The sequence below is a fragment of the Microcaecilia unicolor genome, chromosome 2 (assembly GCF_901765095.1).
Source record: "Microcaecilia unicolor chromosome 2, aMicUni1.1, whole genome shotgun sequence".
Taxonomy (NCBI): Eukaryota; Metazoa; Chordata; class Amphibia; order Gymnophiona; family Siphonopidae; genus Microcaecilia; species Microcaecilia unicolor.
This window is the reverse complement of record NC_044032.1, coordinates 250807271-250830332: the sequence shown is the minus strand read 5'-3', so window position 1 is coordinate 250830332 and position 23062 is coordinate 250807271. Positions and strand designations below refer to the sequence as shown.

The 23062-nt window shown below is 41.3% G+C and overlaps 1 protein-coding gene across 2 annotated transcripts; it reads right to left on the bottom strand.

Annotated features, from left to right (window-relative positions):
* Window positions 1–99: 99 nt before the first annotated feature.
* On the bottom strand, window positions 100–21777 carry LOC115463427 (anterior gradient protein 2 homolog). 2 transcript variants are annotated; one of them, XM_030193903.1, is made up of 8 exons: window positions 21693–21777; window positions 16534–16665; window positions 16116–16179; window positions 15616–15668; window positions 12484–12557; window positions 9330–9393; window positions 7877–7960; window positions 100–740 (listed from the first exon to the last, which is right to left on the bottom strand). In XM_030193903.1, exons 2-8 carry the CDS (start codon window positions 16655–16657, stop codon window positions 691–693), a joined length of 513 nt encoding a protein of 170 aa, XP_030049763.1. In that variant the 5' UTR covers window positions 16658–16665; window positions 21693–21777; the 3' UTR covers window positions 100–690. The 2 variants fall into 2 exon arrangements, with proteins under 2 accessions (XP_030049763.1, XP_030049762.1); XM_030193902.1 differs by lacking the exon at window positions 21693–21777 and adding an exon at window positions 21561–21661.
* Between the last annotated feature and the right edge of the window lie 1285 nt (window positions 21778–23062).

Sequence of the window (23062 nt, the reverse complement as noted above, 5' to 3'; positions counted from 1 at the left end):
AGGAGAAATGGATGAAAAGGCTCGTAATGTGTTGGTACTGGTATTTGGCTCCCTCTGATGACAAAGGTCTTTGCAATAATGATTCCTTCATGATAGCTGTGCAGAGATAGTGTCATTTTATTAGCTACACAGCATGTAATTTAATCAAGAAAATAGCACTGTATACAGGACCTCACTGAGCTACTGTATTGTTGTACCCTGTGTAACTCACCTTGCCCAGCCTTATTTACCACCGCCAATGAGAAGAGATGATGGGCTGGGAGCAATTTTCGCACAGTACTGACTGTAGAGGAACTAAATAAACTATAGCAACACTCAGAGGGATCAAACAGGAAACAACCCCAGGTGCAGTAATACCCACTGGAACTAAACGGCTAAAAACTCAGACTAAATAGGCAAGAACTCCAGCTGCAATAATACTTAGTGGGACTGAAGAGAAAGGAGTCCTAACTGCAGCAGCAGCAACAACAACATTCACTGGAACTAAATGGCAAAAATCGTTGACCACAGCACCAACGGCAACACACAGATGGAGCGGGTGAAGACACAGTAAATTTGGGTAATACATTTACAACCTAATGCCAACTGAGCTAATTCTAAGTATTTTCAAAAGTTCTTAAATATAGCTGTTTCCCAGACAAAAAAGATAAAAGGGTTTCTTGGAAAACGGGTAGCAGAGGGTATCTGAGGTTACAGTTCGGGCTTTAGCATCTTCAGAGCTTTCTTCATATTGCTGATCACTGAAGAAAAAAGAGAGAGAGAAATTGTGAGCTGAGAAGGGGACTAATAAGTCTGGAGTGGAGTTACCTAGATAGAACATGATCTATAACAGCCTTAGGCCTCCATGTAGTAAGGGTAATATTAGAACACTGTTATTACTCCTGATGCAGTAAACTAATATTAAGCAAACTACATTGGCATTAAAAAGCGTGCACTCGCAGAAGAAACAACACACACTGCATCTGTAATATGTATCCCTTTGCTGCAGTGACAGTAAATGTCTCTCTTCTTGTCAGTATGAAAGCAGGGATTGACTCGTAATTACAGGAAGGGAGACATAAAGAAGAAGAAAAAACAAACAGTCTGCCAGACTGCACTCCCTGCCTCATCCCTACATAAATCCACAAAATTCTCCTTGTGGTCTAGTAGGACCAAGCACCCTGACAACCCTCACTACTAAAAATAATCCCTAGTGGTTTTAGTACAAGTGTTTCCTTATTTAGTAAAGCAATGCACCAGTAAAGGTCAGGTGCCACCACACTGGAAGATAGCAGCACTGGAGGTAGGATTAAGTGGGTATCACTCCATCCCTTCCAGCATTTAAAGGTGTGTGGGGGGAGGAGTCCAGGATGTCCAAGGAGGGGGATTACACTACAATCCCATGGATTATTTTGGCGGAGATTCCATTGGTGGGGGGAAAGGAGGGAGTGGAAAGTCCAGGGCCCACTTGGGCCACTAGGAATCTTGGGCAATTTTGAAGTAAATATTCAGCATTAGAAAAAGAATTTAAAAACCATGCTAGATTTTAACATGTTTTTTTAAGCAACAGGAGCAATTTCTTAATTGGCAATTTGCATACATTTTCCATGCCCACTGTACAACCCTTTAGCACAGTAGTTTTATGTTGATTTCCTGTGCTGATACTTTTCACTACATCAGGAATAAATCTGAGTAAGAAAGTCAAGAGGAAATCATTGTACTAAAAGGGCTTGAGTGACTGACAGAGTGGAGAAAAGATTACTCTTACGGTCACAACCTCAGTGCCCTGGACACCTTAGTCAATGTGTCAGCATGACAGCTATATTATATGCAAACACCAAACACTATAAAAATAACACTAACTTAACAAACTTCAGGAAATTACTGAAAACACACTTGTTTGAAAAAAAAAACTTATAATAAGAATCCTCCTTAAAACTTGATTATTCTGTATCTAAACCAACCACCTACTAATCCCTCTAAACTGATTATATTAGCCATATTATCATATTTTTTCTTTTTTATTATGTGTTATGTAAATTATTCCACAGACATAGCTTCCTTAATTCTTACATAGTAATATGTTAATTTAGAACACACCTCTTACTCTGTTCATAACTATATCTTTTGCAATATAATGTAAGCCACATTGAGCCTGCAAATAGGTGGGAAAATGTGGGGTACAAATGTAGCAAATAAATAAATAAATATGCAGCCTGCCATACCACCTACTGATCAGTATAATACATTTCCAAGTTTATTAAAATCGTAATATACTGCCTAATGAGAGGCCTTTCAAGGAGGTGTACAATCCTATATAATAATTTGCACCTCCATCTGGATGCCTGGGTTCGTAACACAGTTCTCATTGGTCCGCCCTGGGGATGACGTCACAGGGCGGACCAATGGGAAGTGAGTGGGGAGGGAAGCCAGAACCAGCCACCGGAAGTGATTACAGAATCAGGCCCCGAGTTCCATGACCCCCTACCTCCCTCCCTCCTTCCACTCCCGTCCCACGGCCCACCCTCTCCTCCAAGTTCCACCGCCCCAAGTTCCATGCCCCTCTCCCTCCTTCAACTGCCGTCCGAGTTCCATGCCCCCCTCTCCTCCGAGCTTAATCTTGAGGTAGAATGGATCTAAGATGCGATTGGTGGAATCATTAACTGAGTGGGGGATTTAAACTGTGTAAGCACGTTACGTGGTAGTGACGTTAGAGGGCGGTGCTAAGGACACCCGACTTAGACGCTACTCTCGAAGGTAAGCAGCCATAAGCCGTATTACAAGTAAAGTGTATGGAAATTGAAGTTGTAATAACAATGAGTTGAATATGGACATGCTTTCATTCATTTTTAGATTCGGAGAAATAGTTTCTCCTGATGAAGGAATATCCGAAATGTGGTCTCGCATTGAGGAACGGCACTGAATAAATCCTTGCTCTTTAGCACGGATTGTTGGTTTTGTGGCACTCCAGTACCCGCCAAAGTGACCTGCGACTCATACGAGTTGGACGGTAAAAGGACAAATAATATCTGAGTCAACAAAAACTGAGCACAAGTGTCTCTGCAAGTTGGGACATCATCACGTAGCGGGTTAAGGCCCGCCGTGGATTGAACTTGCGGACAATTATTAGACCAGCTGGGTATAATTAACGACTGAACAGGTCATGCTGAATGACTGTGAGCCATCGTTAATGAATTGGTGTAATAAGGGTTGAACTATGGGTACATGGGAGCCCTGCAAAATATGTGTGTGATTTAAAAATGTATGTGGATGTTTATGCGTTGTTATATTTAAAAATTTGTATATTCATAATTGGAGTGCATTTGGAACATGCCTATAATGTTACCATAATCGGAGTACAACAGGAGGTTTTTTAGGTCTATGATGAGCTCAGCCTACAGTGTGCCCTATGACTTATCAATGTGTCTTGGCATCTGGGTTTTTTGAGACCTTTTCCTCCTTAAACAAAAGAAACTAGATTATCAAGTAAGGTATTCTTTCAACACATGTGGAAGGTTACTTGCAGTTCTATATTTTGATTTACATCCAGTATTCTGCAAGGGGTTTTTGATACCGTTTGAAACATAAAAACATCTATCTCACAGCAATTTTCTAACAGAAAAGACATTCAAATTAACTGTTTGAAAATACTTGAGACGGACGTCCTTACGCTGGACACATTTATCCTGAACAACCATTTTACAAACTGAAATATTTAAATTATAAACAGGGAAAACAAAGCACAGGGATGTCTGTGATAGCATTCTTATTAAAATGGCCACACTGGCATCCTTGAAGAATTGAGAAATAGCCTAGTGGTTAGTGCAGTGGACTGTAAACCAAGGGACACTGTTCAAATTCCACTGTAACCCTTGTTTTTGTGAATGTAATCCCTCCAGGAACAGAAAAACACCTACAATAACTGAATGTACACCACTTCAATAGCCTTCAGGCTTGCAGGTGTCTTGTATTTTCAAGTAACAGTAAGTAATTTTCTGTTTCTAGAGGGAGCCCCAGAAAAAAACATTAACAGAGTTACAGTGGTATTTGAATCTGCATTCCACTGCACTAACCCTTAGGCTACTCCTCTGACCTGCTAGCTGTTTTGTTCAAAATGGCCATCATACCTGCAGCCCACATAAAGTGAAACCAGAAAGGAAAACCAGGCTCTAAGGAGAGAGGGAGAGGGACAGCAACCACTGGGAGATTAAGGAAGGGTCATGCCTTAATCGATCTAGTGGTCAACCGCTCAATCACAGCACCTTTTTCGTAACTTGGACGTTACTGAAACAGGTCTAGATTTTAAAAAAATTCCTTCTTTTTAGACATGGACACTTCTTCCCATTCGAAAATTGCTGTTGGATGTCCTACTTTTGGGTCCTCCCTAGTCCTGCCCAAAACAGGCCCCAAACTTCCAAACTGACTTTCCAAAATCAGGATTTGGACATTTTTAGCAGATGGTTGGGTGTTTTGGGGGGGACGTTTTGAGGTCTCCATCTGCTTTGAAAATGAGCAACTTAGAGTTAAATACTACTACTACTACTATTTAACATTTCTAAAGCGCTACCAGGGTTACGCAGCGCTGTACAATCTAACAAAGAAGGACAGTCCCTGCTCAAAGGAGCTTACAATCTAAAGGACAAAACAGTGCAGTCAATCAAATTGGGGGCAGTCAAGATTTCCTGAATAGAGGTGTAGTGGTTAGGTGCCGAAAGCGACATTGAAGAGCTGGGCTTTGAGCAAGGATTTGAAGATGGGCAGGGAGGGGGCTTGGCGTATGGGCTCAGGGAGTTTATTCCAAGCATAGGATGAGGCAAGGCAGAAAGGGCAGAGTCTGGAGTTGGCGGTGGTGGAGAAGGGTACTGAGAGGAGGGATTTGTCCTGTGAGTGGAGGTTACGGGTAGGAGCGTAAGGGGAGATGAGGGTAGAGAGGTAATGAGGGGCTGCAGATTGAGTGCATTTGTAGGTTAGTAGGAGAAGCTTGAACTGTATGCGGTACCTGATAGTTAATCTTAGTGCATTTATATTGTTACTCTGTTGATTTAGCAATGGTAGTTTAGGGAATAGTTTAGCATTTAAAATCTCTGCTACAGTTTCATAGATTAGCTTTTCAAGGTATTGTTGTAAGAGTTTTCCTTTGCATCAGTGTAGAGCACAGCTAAAGGTCAAAGGAAAATACAGCACAATCCAAATAATCTTCACATCAATAACACTGTAATGTGGAAAATAAACTTAACCTATACTTCAAATAATAATCAATTTAACAAATGGAAGGAAAAAACCTCAGAGCCCAGTCAGCAACATTTTAAAAACATATAGCAATGGACTTCAGGGCATATTCATTGCTATATGTTTTTAAAATGTTGAGGACTGGGCTCTGAGGCTTTTTTCTTCCATTTGTTAAATTGATGAGTATTATTAGAAGCATTGGTGTTAAGACTATGAAGTAACTGCCCTGAAGTCCATTGCTATATGTTTTTAAAATGCACAGGACAGGGCTCTAAGGTTTTTCCATGTGTTAAATTGATGAGTATTATTTAAAACATTGGTTCATATGTTGATATAAGTTTATTTTTCACATTACAGTATTATCGGTGTGAAGAGTATTTGCATTGAACATAGCAGAGAATCTCTCCTCCAGTCTGGCAACCTCTGTCCTGCCAAGTCGGAGAAAGATCACCTAAATGTCTGATCAGTTGACGAGGATGTTGTTTGAAGCCACAATTGCTCTTGTGTGCCTGTGATTTTTCCTATTTCTACACTGGCATTCCTTTCCTTAAATGAAATCTGTTATTGTACACTGTCAGACAAAGTGGTCTATCACATACAATGAACAATAAACAATAAAAGGTTAGCTCATTCTTCTGTGGCTGGTGTTAGTGAGGATTTTACACCCGTTTCTTCTCTTTACTGCAAGTATGAAGAATCTGCAACTTTTTTTCTGGATTTGTTGAAAGGGATGGATCAAAAGGAAACAAAATAGCAAGACAAGAGGCTGAATAAAGTGATGGACTGCCAACATTCAAATAATATAGTCCGATAAAATAATATTCATGCATATAATAGGATTCCAGCACATACAGTATGCATGATGCATGTGCATACAATTCTGTGTGCCAATACAATTTTTGGCTGTGAATAACCAAGGCCGTACTGGGCAAGCTTGTACGGTCTGGGTCCGGCTTAGGGTGGGCTGGAGAGGACTTTGACAGCAACTCCATTAAATTAGAACGTGAGGGCAGTGCCAGGCAGACTTTTATGGTCTGTGTCCCACAAATGACAAGACAGATTTGGATAGGCTGGAGTGGGCTTCAGTGGTTGGAACCTAAGGACAGTGCTGGGCGGACTTCTTCGGTTTATGTCCCAGAAAAGCCAAAGAGAGACCATGATCAAGTATTTTACATCACATTCATTGTTGGTTTAATCATGACTTGATAATGAGTGTGACTGTTGGACGGACTCGATGGACCGTTCAGGTCTTTATCCGTCATCATTTACTATGTTAGTGCAGCAGGTTGTGGGCCTGGGGAACCAGGTTCAATTCCCTCTGTAAGTCACTTAGCCTTCCATTGCCCTGGGTACATTATAATACTAGATTGTGAGCCCATTAGGCACAGTGCCAGTACTTGATAAGAAAACCACTTAGGTTTAGGCAGTATATTGATATTGCTGCTAGCATAAGTCTATGTGTGTATGCTTCAAGAATGCTCTCCCATGTTAGCATACATTTTTGAGCAAATGTTTGATTACAGCATGAGCTCTAATCTATTTCTATGTGCATGGCTTAAAATGCAGGGATCACATTGGTCCCTAATATGCAGTGTAAGTTCAACCTGTTTAAACTTAGAGCTGTTGTTTGCAGGGCTTTTTTTGAGGAGGTATTTGGAGGTACTGAGTACCGGCACCTTTTCCATTGTCTACTAAAATTGACCATGGTTCCCAAAATTTACTGAAAGAGCTCAGGCTCTACACACCAATTCTGCCTCGTCATAGATTCTGCGACTGGTTGCAGGAGGCCTAGCAATTGTGGGGTGGGTCTCTCAGTGATCACCCCACCCCTGAAAGGTGGCCTGTCATTTGAGTACCGGCACCTTTTTCACAAGAAAAAAACGCACCGGTTATTTACTTGGTTTCCCTGCCAGATAAACTTGTCTGGATAGCAGTTGAATAGCACCGTAGATAGGATAATTGTATTCCAGGCCACCTAATAGTGCAGCGGGTATGTGCATAAGTTACACCACGTTTCACAGGGAAAGTATACTTACACTCTGTGAATATTGCCCCACAGAAAATTCATGAACACATTTTTTTGGAATGTGCAAATTTTATTTTTTATATTATGCACATAAAATTGCACACGTAAGATCAAATCCCACTCCTAACTCACTTCTGGGAACACCTCCTCCTAGTCAAATTAATTTACAAGTTACTAGAGAATTTGTTTTTTAAAATAGCCATTTCTGAATGGAAAATGCCGTTTTATGTGTGAAAATGCTTTCTAAAACTACCTGATTGAGATAAAGTTTGGTCCTGTTCCTGTTTTTACTAAATAGATAAATTTTAGATGGACATTGACTTGTTTGCCCAAAATGTATGCAGTTTCAGGCATGTATTTAAAAAGAAAAAGCAAACGCTTATTTAATCTTCACCTGATGGTGACCCCAAAAGTGCTTCTGAATACTGACCTTTGGAAATGTTGCACCTACTTTATAAGGAACCCAGATCTGGGCTCTAGGGGGTGCATGATGTATAGAAGCATCACTTTGGCTTACTTCCTTTTAATACATAACTTGTTCTCCATTGCCCCCTCCCCCCTTCCAGTGTTTGCTCTGGGAACAGATATCCAGGGGCTGTGTGTGCAGTGAAAGAGAAGAAGTGGAGGCTCTATCATACTTACACAGATTGATATCAGATGGCTCATAGGCGTAGAGACGGTTGGAGTATCTTCCAGTAATATCAGCTCTCACTGTCAAAGAGGGGTCTGTAGGACAACAGATATAACAAATAAAAGTCCATCATTGGTTATCGGTCAATCAATGAATAACCCATAAGCTAGCAACCCTCACATTTAAAGCATTTCAGCTAGGCACTCTCGAATACTTATCTTGCCTCGCCATCCCCTATTTGCCATTTAGGCTTCTGTGGACACTGAATGACTATTGCTTGGTTCCTCCCCAGTCCTAGATCAGCTCAGCTCGAATCTACCAGCCGCTCGGCTTTCTTTTTTCTTGCACCTTTTGTTTGGAAAGGGCTCCCCCTATCGCTCTGTAGTAATCCTTCTTTTATAAAGTTTAAGAGTGAATAAAAGGCCTGGCTCTTTAGTCAGGCCTATGATGATGGTAGACTAGGGTCTCAATAACAGTCCAGCTCTCCTCCTTTTATAAGGTTTGACCCACCTATCCTAACCTTGCTTCTTTCCCTTGGTGTGCTGTCCTATTGGTATCATAGTTCCTTTTATTGTTTTTTATCTAGTCTGTACACCGCTTTGCTCTGCTCATCAGTTAGAGCGGTATATCAAGTTTAATAAAACTATAAACTAGACTGTAAGCTCCATATGACTGGGCTCTCTCTCTCTCTCTGCACAGTGCTGTGCCCCTCTAGTAGTGCTTTAGAAATTAAAAGCCATGGTAGTAGTACTATTAGCAGGACAGACACAGTTTGTGTTTCCTTTCAGGTGCAACAGAAATCAGTTACTTGGATGTGTCGGGGTCAACATTCAGTGAGTGGCGGTCAGCGTTTTTTTGGCCGCTGGCAGTATCCCTGGATAGTCAATACAGAGCCACGTCTGGGTACAGACATGGAATATGCAGTTATACATAACTGGATAAACACATCCAGTTAAGTGCGGTGTTCAGAAATTACCCGAATAAAGATAGGACTGTGTCACATGCGGTCCTATTTATCTGGTTAACTGCTGAATGTCGGCATTTAACTAAATAAGTGCCAACTCTGCTTCTGTATCGCCCACAAAATAGCCAGTTTCATCTTAGGCGCTACCCGTGGTTAGCAGAACTATCTGGTTAAGTGTCACTGAATATACTGGTTAGCCCCAAACAAATGATTTAAATGGCTGGGAGCCTCTCCTGGCTATTTAAATCACTTTGAATAATCAACCCCGTCAAGACTGGCATCCCTCTGTCAGTCCCCTGAACCATCCATCCCCCTAAAACTAGTTACCTCAGGGTGAAAGGCTGGGTGTCCTTGTGCAGTCTCCAGCCTCATGAAACCAGTAGCCCAGTGGTGAGAAGTGCTGTATCCCTGTGTTGATCCAATGAGCTAATTCAATTGTTGAAATCAGTGACCCAGAGGTGATTCCCTACTGTAAATCTTGAAAGTGGCCAATCACTCACCCACAAACAGGATCCTTGGCACATACTGCCCATCAGGATAAAGGTGCTTGTCTGGTGTTTCATACTAGAACAAAAGTGTCTATATTAGTAAGCTATTTCAGCAAAGAGTACAGACATTCAAAGGGTTCAAATAGACACAGGAATAGTTAATAACGATTAATAACTATAGTTAATAACTAATAACTATAGTTAACAACTATAGTTATAGTTAATTATAGTTGTTAACTACAGTTAATAACTAATAGTTAATAACCCCACAATTATCAACACCCCAGATTACACCCTCCCTATTTCAGACAGCCTGAAAATCCTCGGCGTTACAATGGACCGCAACTTAACACTAGAGAGCCAAGTGACATCCACAACAAAGAAAATGTTCCACTCAATGTGAAAACTCAAACACGTGAAACAATTCTTCCCAAGGTGAACATTTCGCAACCTGATACAATCAATGGTACTAAGCCATGTAGACTACTGCAATGGAATTTATGTGGGATGCAAAGAACAAACCTTAAAGAAACTTCAGACTGCTCAAAACACGGCAGCTAGGCTTATCTTCGGAAAAACTCAATTTGAAAGTGTAAAACCCCTTCGCGAAAAACTACACTGGCTCCTAATCAAAGAACGCATTGCTTTCAAAATCTGCACTCTGGTTCACAAAATTATCTACGGTGAAGCTCCAGGATACATGACCTACCAACTAGAAACACATCCGAATCAACACGAACGTACCTAAATCTGCAATACCCAAGCTGCAAAGTACTAAAATACAAATCAACTAACGCGTCAGACGGGGACGGGCCCAGGAGGAAAGGAGAGACGCGAAGACTCGGCGAAGAGGCATCAGCTGTTCTTCTTGTCCGTGCAGCGCCTTCACACAGAGGTGAGAGGCGCTGCGTGGGCCCGGTAAGACGGAGGGGGCCCCGGTGGAGGGGGTGAGCGGCGGCGACGACCTCGGGGGGGCGGGGCTGTGGGAGAAAGAGTAGAGAGAAAGGAAGAGAGGAAGGGAGGGGGGCCAGGGCTGTTTAAATTTTGATTTTTCATGCAGGGGGAAGCGGGGAGCAGCGGGGACCTCGGGCGGGGGGGGGGGGCAAGGCCGTCCATACAGGACGCTCCTGATGAGCGCCTTTGCCCCCTCCCGATCCTTTTTTTTAATCCTTTTATTTTAATGCAATGTGTTTGTGTTGGTTTTTTTTTGTTGTTGTTTTGACGTTTGTGGCATGCGCACAGCAGACAGCATAATGCTTGTGCTCTGCGCATGCTTTAGGGGCTGATTATCGACGGGGATTATACCAGTTTAATGATTCTTTAATGCACTCTACTTTACAATTCCGCACCGAACATGTGTGACTTGTTTTTTTAGTGCATTCTTCGTTTTTTCAAATTCGTTAAGGACTTTTACGTTTTAGATTCTTTTACGTTTGGTTGATGCATCTCCCCCTGAGTGTCCTGGGGATCATGCACAAGCAAGACATTAACTCTGTTAACTAAAATGTCTCAACCTGGCTTTGCAGAAAGGAAAGAAAGCTTTCCATTACAGTTTCATGTTCTTCAGAATCAGGGATCTGGGGAAGGCAGGTGAGGGGAGCTGACTGACAGCAAGCTTAAGTGCCTTTCAAAGCCTGAACCCACCATTGTCTGGAAAACAATGAGTTCATCTGATGTGAGAACCAAAAGCAGCAAACCATGCAGAATATGTCAACGTGACCAGTGTTTCACACCAACAGTAACTACACAATAATTCAATCCTCAGTAAGCCATAGTGTGCACTGAAGAAGCAGTCAGAGTACGTGTGCTAACCAGGTTGCTCAATTTATTGACTTCCTGGGTTTTACATGAGAAGGAGCTCCTGAGTTTTCTCTAGAAATGCAAGTTTAAAACAATAAGTCAAAGACAGGCAATGCAAATCTTGAATAATGTAAATTACAGAATAATAAATACATTTTACAGGATCCATCCATTCAGGAAACCACTATCTACCAATCCAGGCATCTACTAGTCCTTGAATTTCAATTCATCTTTCAATCCATTCATGTATTCAGCATCAATCTGTCCATCTATACATCAATTCATCTATTTCTCCACCTATCCATCCATCCTTCCATTATTTATCTATTTATCCCTCTACTCATCTATCCATAAATTTGCTTCCAGTTTTCCATCCATTTTCTAGCATCCATCCAGCCAGTTTTCAGCAGGATCTAGCTAGCAAATAGCTGGATAAACCCCACAGGAGTAATGTTCCCTCTAAACGGAGAACATTAGCAATTGCTCATACATTTTAGGAGTGTTGTTCACAGATTTTACATGGTTGCTCACAAAAACTTTTCTTTGTGCTATACACAGACATGCATTGCTAATACTGGTGCTCTAAAATTGTTGTTTTTTTAAAACTTGTTGCTCACATGAAAAAACAATTGCACACACCAGGACACTCCTTAGAGGAAGCATGGCACAGGAGGTGAAAAAATTCACTCTGCTGAGCAAATAAATGATTCTGAAGACATTTTTTTGTACAGGCTTTTGCTGGTGGTTGATGATACCTTATACAAAGGTAGCGTTATTGATGATACTGTGCAGTAGTGTGTAAGTGATGTATATTTTCTATATTTTTATTAGGATTTTTATTGTTTCCCACTTAATTGTAGGTGGGTTAAAAGTGTAGAAAATAAATAAATGAGTTGCATTCTCCACTGGTCATTATTATTTAACATACATTAAGGTCTAAATTTGTATGTTAAGCTGTCTTATTAGCAAATAACGTGTTCTACTGTTATAATGCAACTTAGCAAATTGTAAGCCACTTCTCCCAGGACATGGATCTAACAATTATACCTGAATTTGTAACTCACTTTGAACTTGGAATTAGTAAGGTGAATAATTATATCCAAATATCTAAATCTCTACCCAGTCCATCTAGCTCTCCATCTATCCATATACAAATCAATCATTCTATTTCCCATCTGCTCAAAGCAAAGTAACAACGAATACAAATTAGAATTCATAGAGCAACCCATACAATTTAACATTAATTCAAAAGATCTACCTACAGTAGAGGGGAACACACAACAATCAAAAAGAGAAAGAAGTTATATTCAGAGTCTTTGGAAGCAACATTTCAGCTGTTGGAAGCATTTAATACTGATCTACTTACTATAAAATTGATCATTACAAACTGTTCTGCCAGTTTCTGGATTTCATTGTTTTCAGAAAATACCTTCTTCAAAGCTGAAATAAAAAATATCAGGAGATATATCATTTTCAAATGTAGTTTAATATATTAACGCCAAAATCACACAGGGTAAAATGTGATGAATGGGTGTCTCTCATGCTGTGTATATGGATTAAATGCTTCCTACGTTCACTAAATTGGTAATGGAACAGATATCAGTGCAGATGCTGAAGGAAAGGTGGTATCAGAATTCAAGAACACTATAGAATTGCATAAGGATCCTCAGCAGTGAAACAGCAAGGAGTAAAGCCTTGGCAGATACAGATACCATATTGCTCTGTGGTGGAGAAGCAAGGGATGAGGATTCTCAGCAGTAGCAGAATACAAAGTACATAAGTATTGCCATACTGGGACAGATCAAAGGGCCATCAAGCCCAGAATCCTGTTTCCAACAGTGGCCAATCCAGGTCACAAATACCTGGCAAGATCCCAAAACAGTACAATACATTTTATGCTGCTTATCCTAGAAATAAGCAGTGAATTTTCCTGTCCATTTTAATAATGGCTTATGGTCTTTTCTTTTAGGAAGCTATCCAAACCTTTTTTTAAACCCCGCTAAGTTAACCGCTTTTACCACATTATCTGGCAACGAATTCCAGAGTTTAATTGCACACTGAGTGAAGAAATATTTTCTCTGATTTGTTTTAAATCACGGAACAGCCAGTGAGGACCCTTAATGGTAGAGGAGGGAGGGGTTAGTCATGAGTTAGGTGTGGAGAATCCTCAGTAATAGGGGGAGTGAGGAGTATAGCATGGAACAGGTACAGAAGAACCTGAATGATGGCAAAGTAAGGGCCAAAGCAAGAGATCTAAAAGGTCTGGAGTACTGCAGTAGAGAAAAAGGACAGGGACCTATGGTCTGGAGGTCTTAATCTACTGGCATAGTTGGTCAGGACTTCCCAAACTTGTGCTGGAGATTCCATGGCCAACTGGTTTTTCAGGATATCCACAACGACTATGCATGAGGTAAATTTGGAAGTGCTGAGTCCCCAGTGCATGCAGATTTATCTCCTGCATAGTCACTGTGGATAGTCTAAAAACCTGATTGGATCTGTGGTCCCAGGACAGGTGCAGGAAGCCCTGGTCTATGATTCAAGAAGTTCAACTTTTCTTCACATCACGCATATTGAGTTAATTATTTGTGGTAAGATACAGGAAAATGAAAAATGCCTGCAGGACATCAAACTCGGTTCCAAAATTACCCTGTTGGATCACAATCTCACCAAATCTGAGCAAGCCAGTAATGACAGCAACCTATCCAGTTAATCGGAGAAGCTATTATTCAAGTGACTGGGATTACATCAGTATGAAGCGTATTATCAAATTTACCAGCGTTCCAGGTCATATAGGACAGGTTGAACTCCCATTGCTCCTCTAGGAAAAGCAGCCATTTTATAGCTGAGCTTATATGGGTAACTATAACTAACTAGTAAAAAAGGCCCGTTTCTGACACAAATGAAACGGGCGCTAGCAAGGTTTTCCTCGGAGTGTGTATGTTTTAGAGAGTGTGTGTTTGACAGTGGCTGTGTGAGAGAGAGCGACTGTGTGAGTGTGTGTGTGTGTGACACAGAGAGAGACTAGGTGTGAGTATGTCTGTGAGAGAGAGTGTGTGTGTGTGTGACAGAGATAGAGTGAGACTGGGTGTGAGTATGTCTGTGAGAGAGAGTGTGTGTGTGTGAGAATGACAGTGTGTGAAAGTGCGTATGTGAGACAGTGAGTGTGAGAGAGAGAGAGTGTGTTTCACACAGATACAGTGTGTGTGAGAGAGAGAATGTGTGTGAGAGAGAGCGAGTGTGAGAGTATGTGTGCGATACACAGACTCTTTGTGAGACCGAGAGTGTATGAGACCGAGAGTTTGCAGAACCCCCTCCCCCTCTTCTTCCCCTCCCCTTCCCCCCTTCCCCCCCTGTCCGAGTTCCAGAACCCCCTCCCACTTCTTCCCATCCGAGTTCCAGGACCCCCCTTCCACTTCTTCCCATCCCCCCTCTTCCCTTCCCGCTCTGCCTCTCCCCCCCCCCTCCGAGTTCCAGGACCCCCCTTCCCCCCGCTACCCACTGATCCAGGACCCCCCCCCTTCCAGTTCCAGGACCCGCCCCTCCCCTTCCAGTGGATTTCCAGTAATCCCCTCCCCCCATGTTGTTTCAGGACCCCCTTCCCCCCTCTGTTGTTTCAGGACCCCCCCCATGTCATTCTTGACCCCCCCCTTTTGTTTCAGGACCCCCCTCCCACTCTCCACCTGTCTGGCCCTCCTCTTTGTAAGAGCTGTCTGCTTAAAAGTTTTTACCTCCTGCACGCAGGGATGCCGCTTCTGACAGCTTTTTCTTTCGCTTGTGTTTCAGCTGTTCCTGTGGTCCGGGACCACAGGAACAGCTGAAACAGAAGCGAAAGAAAAGGCTGACGGAAGCGGCGTCCCTGCGTGCAGGAGGTAAAAACTTTTAAGCAGCCAGCTCTTAAGAAGGGGAGGGCCAGAGATGGGTGGAGTGGGAGGGGGGTCCTGAAACGACAGAAAGGGGGAGGGGCGGGTGTTTGCGGCACCATTATCGTCGACGGAGCTCCTTCAGCAGCACTACCAGTAATTCTCACCTCCAACGTGCTTTCTTGCCTGGGACCGTGGCTCCCTTGGAGTTGGTCTGCTAGAGTCACGTCATAATGCGGCCAGTGACGTCAGTCTGATCTACGGAGCCTTCCTGACCAACTCCGAGGGAGCCACGGTCCCAGGCAGGTCAGAACGTTGGAGGTGAGAATTATTATATAGGATTAGCACTTAATATCACGTAACTATAAATATGAAAATCCTGACCTGTGAACACCTCTGGACAGCCTCTTTTTGCACAGCTAAATTTGTGTAGTTTGCAATTTTAACTGCACAAAAGTAGACAGAAAGGCCAGGTATTTAATTGGTTAGATTTACTCAGCTAAAAACTGACCATCTAAATCTTTAGTACATTAACTCCTGTGTCTCAGGTTTAATGCACCTTGGTTCCTTCATCAAAGTCTGTGCTCCTCACATTTAAAATACCTATTTTGTAGGTTCTACAAGGGACACCCTCTTACCCTGGCTGTGCGGGCAGTCTTCCAGGTGGTGAATAATCATCAGTGGCTTGTTACTAGGAAAAGAGATGAGAGACACGCATGTGAATCGTTTCCTTCTAAAGCACCAGAGATTCCTGAAACCAGTCATGATGTGAAAGCCGGTAGTGGGTTGCTGAAAGTCTATGAGAGTTACATTTACTGAAAGTACCTAGGAGGCAGTTTTACAAGGTTTGAGTGCCATTTGCACATGGATTTACCTGTGTACATTGGCTAAACAGAGAAATAGTTTTTTCAAAAAGGTGCTAATTATACATATATACAGCTGCATGTACAGATTTAAGAGAAATTTATTCTGGGATAAGTATTTCTTACTTTAGAACAGTAATCCATGTATCCCCTTTGAATGACCCTAAAATTTGCTATAGATGGTGCTACTTGGGCCCTGGCACTATCCTCCTCAACATTTTTCAGAAGGTCATCATTTGCACCTTAGATCAGAGGTAACAGGAATGGATGCTTACGTGGTTTTTGACCTATATAAGGCTTCTTCATATGTTTGGATCCAGTATAGGTCATCTCCCCATCCTAAAGGGAAAAGTGAAAAATTAGTTAGCATAATAGGAAATAATACAATAAAAGTGCTATATTCAGCTCTATAGCTTAGAATTGGTTGTGTTGACTAAAGACCAGCAGTGCATCGAGTGTAAGCATCTTCTATTTGAAATCCAACCTTTCTCCTACACAGCCTCTTCTTATGCTTTCCCTATCTAGCTATCTCAAGGATCCACCATGCATAGCCCCTCTCCCTACCCCTTCCCCTCCCATTTTTATAAAGATGCTATTATGCACAGACCTATTCCTCCTATTTAGCTGTCATCAGGAGCCAGAGTTATCCATGCACATTTTAGTGTTGGGTTTCCAAACAAACGTTTGTCTTACCTCTGGAAAGGGTGAGGGGGAACTTGTCTTCTTTTTCTGAAGAATTTGTTTGGACAGAGTCACTAGCAAGGATACAGGAGACTCCCACAAGAAGCAAGATCAAAGGCATGCCAGGTTTTCTCATGATGGTGGCTAAGGACATGACACAACATCACAAGCAATACAGATACAATAAGTTTCATGTTCTCTTAGGCTTCCATAGCGGCATCATGATTGTTGCAATTGTCTGGGGCTTGCCATGACCGAGTAAGTGGAGCTGACATTTCAGCCATCCTGCTGTGGCTTTCTACAGGGTATTCTGAGGTCTACAGTTTGTCTTTACATAGCGGATTCTCAAACTTGATTGGGGTTTTAGGTGAGTGGAAGTCCATTTGTCACAAATTTGAATTTTGGCAGGAAACCGCACCTCAAACGCCAACTAATCAGGTTTGAGAACCTGCTTTTAACTCCTAACCCTTTCTCACTTGTTCAGTACCCATTTTTATCTTTCCCACCTTAGTAATTCCCTTATCTCTTATTTGTCCTGTTTGTCTGTCCTAATTAGATTGTAAGCTCTGTCGAGCAGGGACTGTCTCTTTATGTCCACTGTACAGCACTGTGTTCGTCTAGTAGCGCTATAGAAATGATAAGTAGTAGTAGTACTATTATAAACAAACTGCAGATCCCACAGCATACCCTGAAGAAAGTCACAGCACGATGGGTGAAACATCGGTTCCACTCACTCAGACGCGGCAAGACCCAGACAACCACAACAATCATCAAGCCATATGTTTCCATTGACTAACATAGGAAAGATCAAACAATAGCAATTATGAGGAAAAGCACAAAATTTAAAGCAAAATCTAAAAGGACTTTGAAATCTTTTCTGTTCACAAAGTTGCATGTGCTTCATCATCAGATTTTTTTTAATCCAACACTGGAAAACTGCTTGCATTATACCTTTGGGCATCAGTCAAACAGCGTGAACAGCTAGTGGGCTGGTACATATTCTAGACTGATGGACAGGAGGAAGAAACAGTAATCAGAGATTCAACAGAGATGAGAGATTTTGGTAAGATGAGTTTACATATTATCCAAGCTGTACCAAGACAGAGGCAACTTTAGAGAGAAAAAAACAACAACAAAGGGGAACAGCATGAAGAATATGGAGAATTAGAAGTAACTTAAACAATGTTTGTTGAACTAAAAAATTGCACCTGTCGTAGCTATGTCAGGCACAATTACTAAAGTGAATAAACTTTGTTCAAGTTACCTCTAGTTCTCCAGATTCTTGGTGCTGTTCCCTTTTGTTTTTGCTGCTGGTGTTAAGAGCATCTGCATCTCCTTTTGTGTGAGACGTTTTGGGAAATCCAAAACACATTGGGCCCAATATTCAAAAGGACGTGTATGTTTAGCAGTCACTATCTATGGATTTTCAACAGAACTATCCACACAATGCTGGCAACAATCCCTCTAATCACCTTGGCCCTAATGGATTGTGCCAGGGTGGAATTAGGTTGAAGCAAGGGCTGAATGACTACCGAAATGCATAGTGATCATGTTCAATCACATCCATACAGCTAAGTGGTTTAATTCCAGTGTGTTTTTTCTAGCAAAAAAGGTGCCAGTACTCAAATGCTAGGCCACCCTTCAGGGGTGCGGTGATCACTGAGGGACCCACCCCACAATAGCTAAGGCCCCTGCAACCAGTCACAGAATCTATGACAAGGCAAAATTGGTGTGTAGAGCCTGAGCTTTTTCAATAAAACTTGAGGACCATGGGTCAATTTTAGTAGACAACAGAAAAGGTGCCGGTACTCAGTACCTCCAAGTACCCCCTCAAAAAAAGCCCTGTTTAATTCAGGCCTGCATAAAAGTTGTAATTCTATTACAGGCAATCACTATAGGTGCTGGTTATGGGGCCTATTTTAAGCCTATTCTATAATGACAAGTAGGCACCTACTTTTCTTTATAAAATTCTAGTGAAAGAAGCAGAGAACGCATAGGCATCTAAGTGCGACCACTTTACCAGCTCTATAGCCAGTGTAAATGCACCTAGATGTACACATGAACATGTGTAAATGATAGTATTATATAAAGCACGCATGTGCATTTACACTCTGCCCATGTGCATGCCCGCGGCAGAGCACTGTGCACACTTTTCCACTAGTTGGAATTCTAGGAGAGGTCATTTACACATGTACCCAAGAAAATGACTAGAATGCTGCTATTTATTCATCTTCTTGCCCTCTAATGCTCACTGGCTCCTTATTGAATTACCATACCACCTTAGCCTATCAACTACCCATACCCCCGTCCTCTGCTCTCATTTACAATTGACCCATCACTCGGTTTTCTTTGCAGTGGCTTCTTCTCTCTGGAATACCCTCCCACCCGAATTCCATTCCAAGCAATCTTATCCCCATTTTTGGTCACTCCTAAAAATCTCTCAGGCATTTCCCTTCTTTGCTCTTGACTAGTCCTGCTTGGCTGCCCGTCCTGTGGCTCAATTTATATCTATCTATCTATATATATATATACACATACAAACACACACACACACACACACACATATATATATATATATATATATATATATATATATAAAGAGAGAGAGAGAGAGAGCACACCATCACCTATCCATATATATAGACACACTGTTTATACATACTTTTTTAAAAGCTGTGGCCAGTGTTTAAAAAAAAAAATCATTCATATTGTTATTGCATGCATGTATAACAGTCAGGGTAACATATTGTGTATCTAAATGTAGTAGACAGTGAGGCATATTTTCAAAGCACTTTGGGAGGCTAAGTTCCATATGTTTCTATGGAACTTTGGGAGGCTAAGTGCTTTGAAAATAAGCCTCAGTGTGAGCTCATGGATTGGGTAGACTAAATCTCTTGTCACCCCTGCTGTGACACTACTAAGCCTGACTCTGTTTTCCACTTTGTTCACCCCCTTGTTTGATTTGTGTTTCTATAAGTATCTTGTATAACCCCGCTATCACCCCCCTTCCCCCCTGCCAAGTGTATATATAGTCTTCTACTGTAGCTAGCTCTCTGGCATATTGTCCTTTCCTAGATGATATGTAATAGATCACCTGAAGTACTGAAAAGACTCTTGAAGGTGGGTGGCACTGATTATCTATTTCATTCCTGGTTAGTATTCTGCCATTCTTTATAAAGTCCCTAATCTTAAGCAGCCCATTTTCTCTCATCCACTGAAATCTTTCCCTATCTCTTCCCAAGCCAAATCTTTTATTATACAAGATGTGTTGAACAAAAAAGCAACAGTCCCTCCTGAGGTCGTCCAACACTCTGAGACTAGCCTTGGGGTTGCCAGAGCTGAGTAAGGGAGACCACCAGGTACTAGTACTGATATAGAAAAGAAGTATTTGCTGACCCTATGACCTATAGATAGCCCTGTACTGAAAAGGAGTATTTGCTGATCCTATGATCTATAGATAGTCCTTTATTTTAGCATTGTCTATGCAGTACCCAGACAATTATGGAAATATGGAATTGTGTGTTATGGTGTTGGGTTATATATGAAAATAAAAAATAAAGATATTAAAAATAAATCAATCACTGCCACCACTGAAAACTAACCAGATTGAATACTGTAGTGTTTAAAGGATAATGGATTTTATATACTGCCTTTTAATGGTATGATCAAAGCAGTTTCCTTTTTTAATTATTATTATATGCAGGTACTTTCTCTGTTCCTAGTAACCTCACAATCTAAGTTTTGTACCTGGGGCAATGTAGGGTTAAGTGGCTTACCCAGGACCACAAGGAGTCACAGTGGGAATCAAACCCAGTTCCACCAGATTCTCAGCCCACTGCACTAACCATTAAGCTACTCCTGCACTCAAAACAAAATCAAAACAGTAATTTATCCATCCATCCATCATTTATTATTTTGTCCATTAACTAATAATCTTCTACAAATCTGAGCTGGCTTACCCTTAGAGCTGGCTTACCCTTAATCAGTCTACCAAACAATTTATCATTCATTCATCCATCCATCCATAAATATATTAGTGCATCATTTATACATCCAGCAATCCCACTTATTCTGCTACCATTTATAAATCCATCATCTAACAATCCATTCATCAATCATCCTTCCGTACATTCATCATCTGAATTTACCCTTCCCTATATCCGTCATGTACCAATTAATCTGTGGAAGAGGTACTGCCTAGAGGTCCAAAGGTTTTCAGTTCAAAACCTGGGAGCGCCCATATGAAGAGAGAGTGATTAGAGAAATGGGTTGAGAACTGAAAAGCATGGATTCAGATCCTGCTTCTCCCTCTGTCATTGCTTATGAACCTGCCTAAGACACATTTCTGAGTGTTAAAATAGCATTTTATAAGCAGAAATAGGTGTTTATATAATTGCCTGGGCTATGCACATCTAAAAGCATGTGCCAGCAAAGCCTCTTAGTGGAGCTGTGACTCATGCACATGTGTTATAAACTATGTACAGAAGTATGTAAAAATGTACAGCACATTTGCATGAGCCACAAAACAGATATAACTGTGCATGCACGCCTCACAGGGATGATTTAGAAAGGCAGATATATACACAAATATCCTTGATAAAATACAAATAAGTTATTGTATATGTTTCTGCCACACAGGCTCCCTGGTATAAAATTATCTGCTTTAACTCCATTGCTTCTGGTACCTGCTTTGTATCAAGGACTTATAATTGGAATAATTTGTTGTAAAGCACTTTGATGAAAATTACTCTATAAATTCTGAAATAAATTAAAATGTATACATCTATCGTCTATCAATTCATCTATTTATCAACAGTACTTTTCCATAGAGCTTTGAGTTATCTGCAATATATACATCTGTGTCTATGGGATTAGGCCATTTTTCTTTAAAGTATCTATCTCTTGTATATTTACAATATGCAGCTATCAATATCTAATACCATAGTCTCTACCCATCTAGGTACTGCAGAAAGAGTGAGAAAGGAGGGAAGAGACAAAGTGAGAAACAGAAAAGGAGGAGAGCAGGGAAAAATACATACAATTGAGAAATCTGTTACTCTTTTCCCCAATTTCACTTGCACTTCTTTTCATATCCAGATCAAAATTTTCTTGCCTGATTTCCTCATTGTTCCCTGCTCCCTTACAGCCCTTCCCCTGAGAGCAAAGCTCACCTGACCAGGTAAATAAGTAACTGCAAAGCCTTCACTCTTGTCTTTTGTGTCCCTGGTTATAGTTCTCTGCATAACCAGATCAAGGGGGAGAACTATGCACTCTGAAGCCTTCTTTATAACCCTCTTTGACAGGCACACAAATACACCTGAATCTCCACCCACAAGGCCTAGATCCAATAAGAGAACTAAGCTGCTTCAAAGTAGCCTGAATGAAGTACCACTCTGACAAATGCTACACCAGGAATTACCATACATAGATCTTGTTAACCTTTGTGGCTGTTCTTCTCAAGTCAAGGTATATGGCAGAATCAAGACACTTTCCCATCTGCCCTTTAGCTCTGATCTGTCACAGCCTGATTGGCCCCTGCACCCAGCCCCAGAAGTCTAATTGGCCAGTCACCGAGCAGAGGCCTGCACCCACAATGCACTTTGGGAGGTAGGAAAAGTTCACATGCCAATGTCTTGTGTAAAATAACAATATTAACCTTGACAACGTTTCTTCTTCATCTTGATATATTTACCCCGAGACTTCAGGGAGAATGATATCACAGAATCCTCTCAGACACAATGGGGCTCTGATTAGTATGTACACTGTCTGTGATATCATTTCTGTATCATGTTGGGAAAGGGCCCCACACCTGGAGGGAAGGAGCTGATTGCAGCTTCCAGAAACAGCACATGAAACCTAAGGACTTCTATTTCATGAAGACAACTAGGGATTTTAGCACTAAGGACAGACACATGAATTGGTGCCTCCTCGCTCCCATCCTAAGCCCTGCTCCTGTCTTTCTCCACCCCCCTCCACTTTTGTCTCTCTTGCCATATTTCTCCTCTTTCCGCTCCTTGGATAATAGGAAGGCAGTGACACTTTCCTGACAATTCCTCTGCAGTCAGACCACATTTTTAAAATTATGTCTCTGTGTGTTTGTTTTTAGATTAAATAAATTAATAACATCTTAGGAGTGCAATGGTCAAAACCTCTAGGCTTCAGTTAAAAACACCCATAACACTAGAAGACAGATGTTGCTGTCTGTGCTTTGACTTTAACACACTCACTTTCCATCATCTTAGAGAATATCAATGGTTAACCAATAACCAGGATGATTTCTTCACAGCAGATTAATATCCTACTGTATATGAACAGATGATAGCAGAAAAGGTACAGTTTCACATTATACATAAAAGGCTAACTCCTGTATTATACTTAAAAAGCTCAGTTCTTCAGGCCATTCACCCTGAACAATTTAGTGTGTCTTCCAGCTCTGAATTATTCAGTTCATTCGGATTATTTAGGTCCATTAAAGATAATAAGGAAAGCAATTTTGCAGTGGGAATGTATTATATACCTTCAGTGAAATTATCAGGGGGAG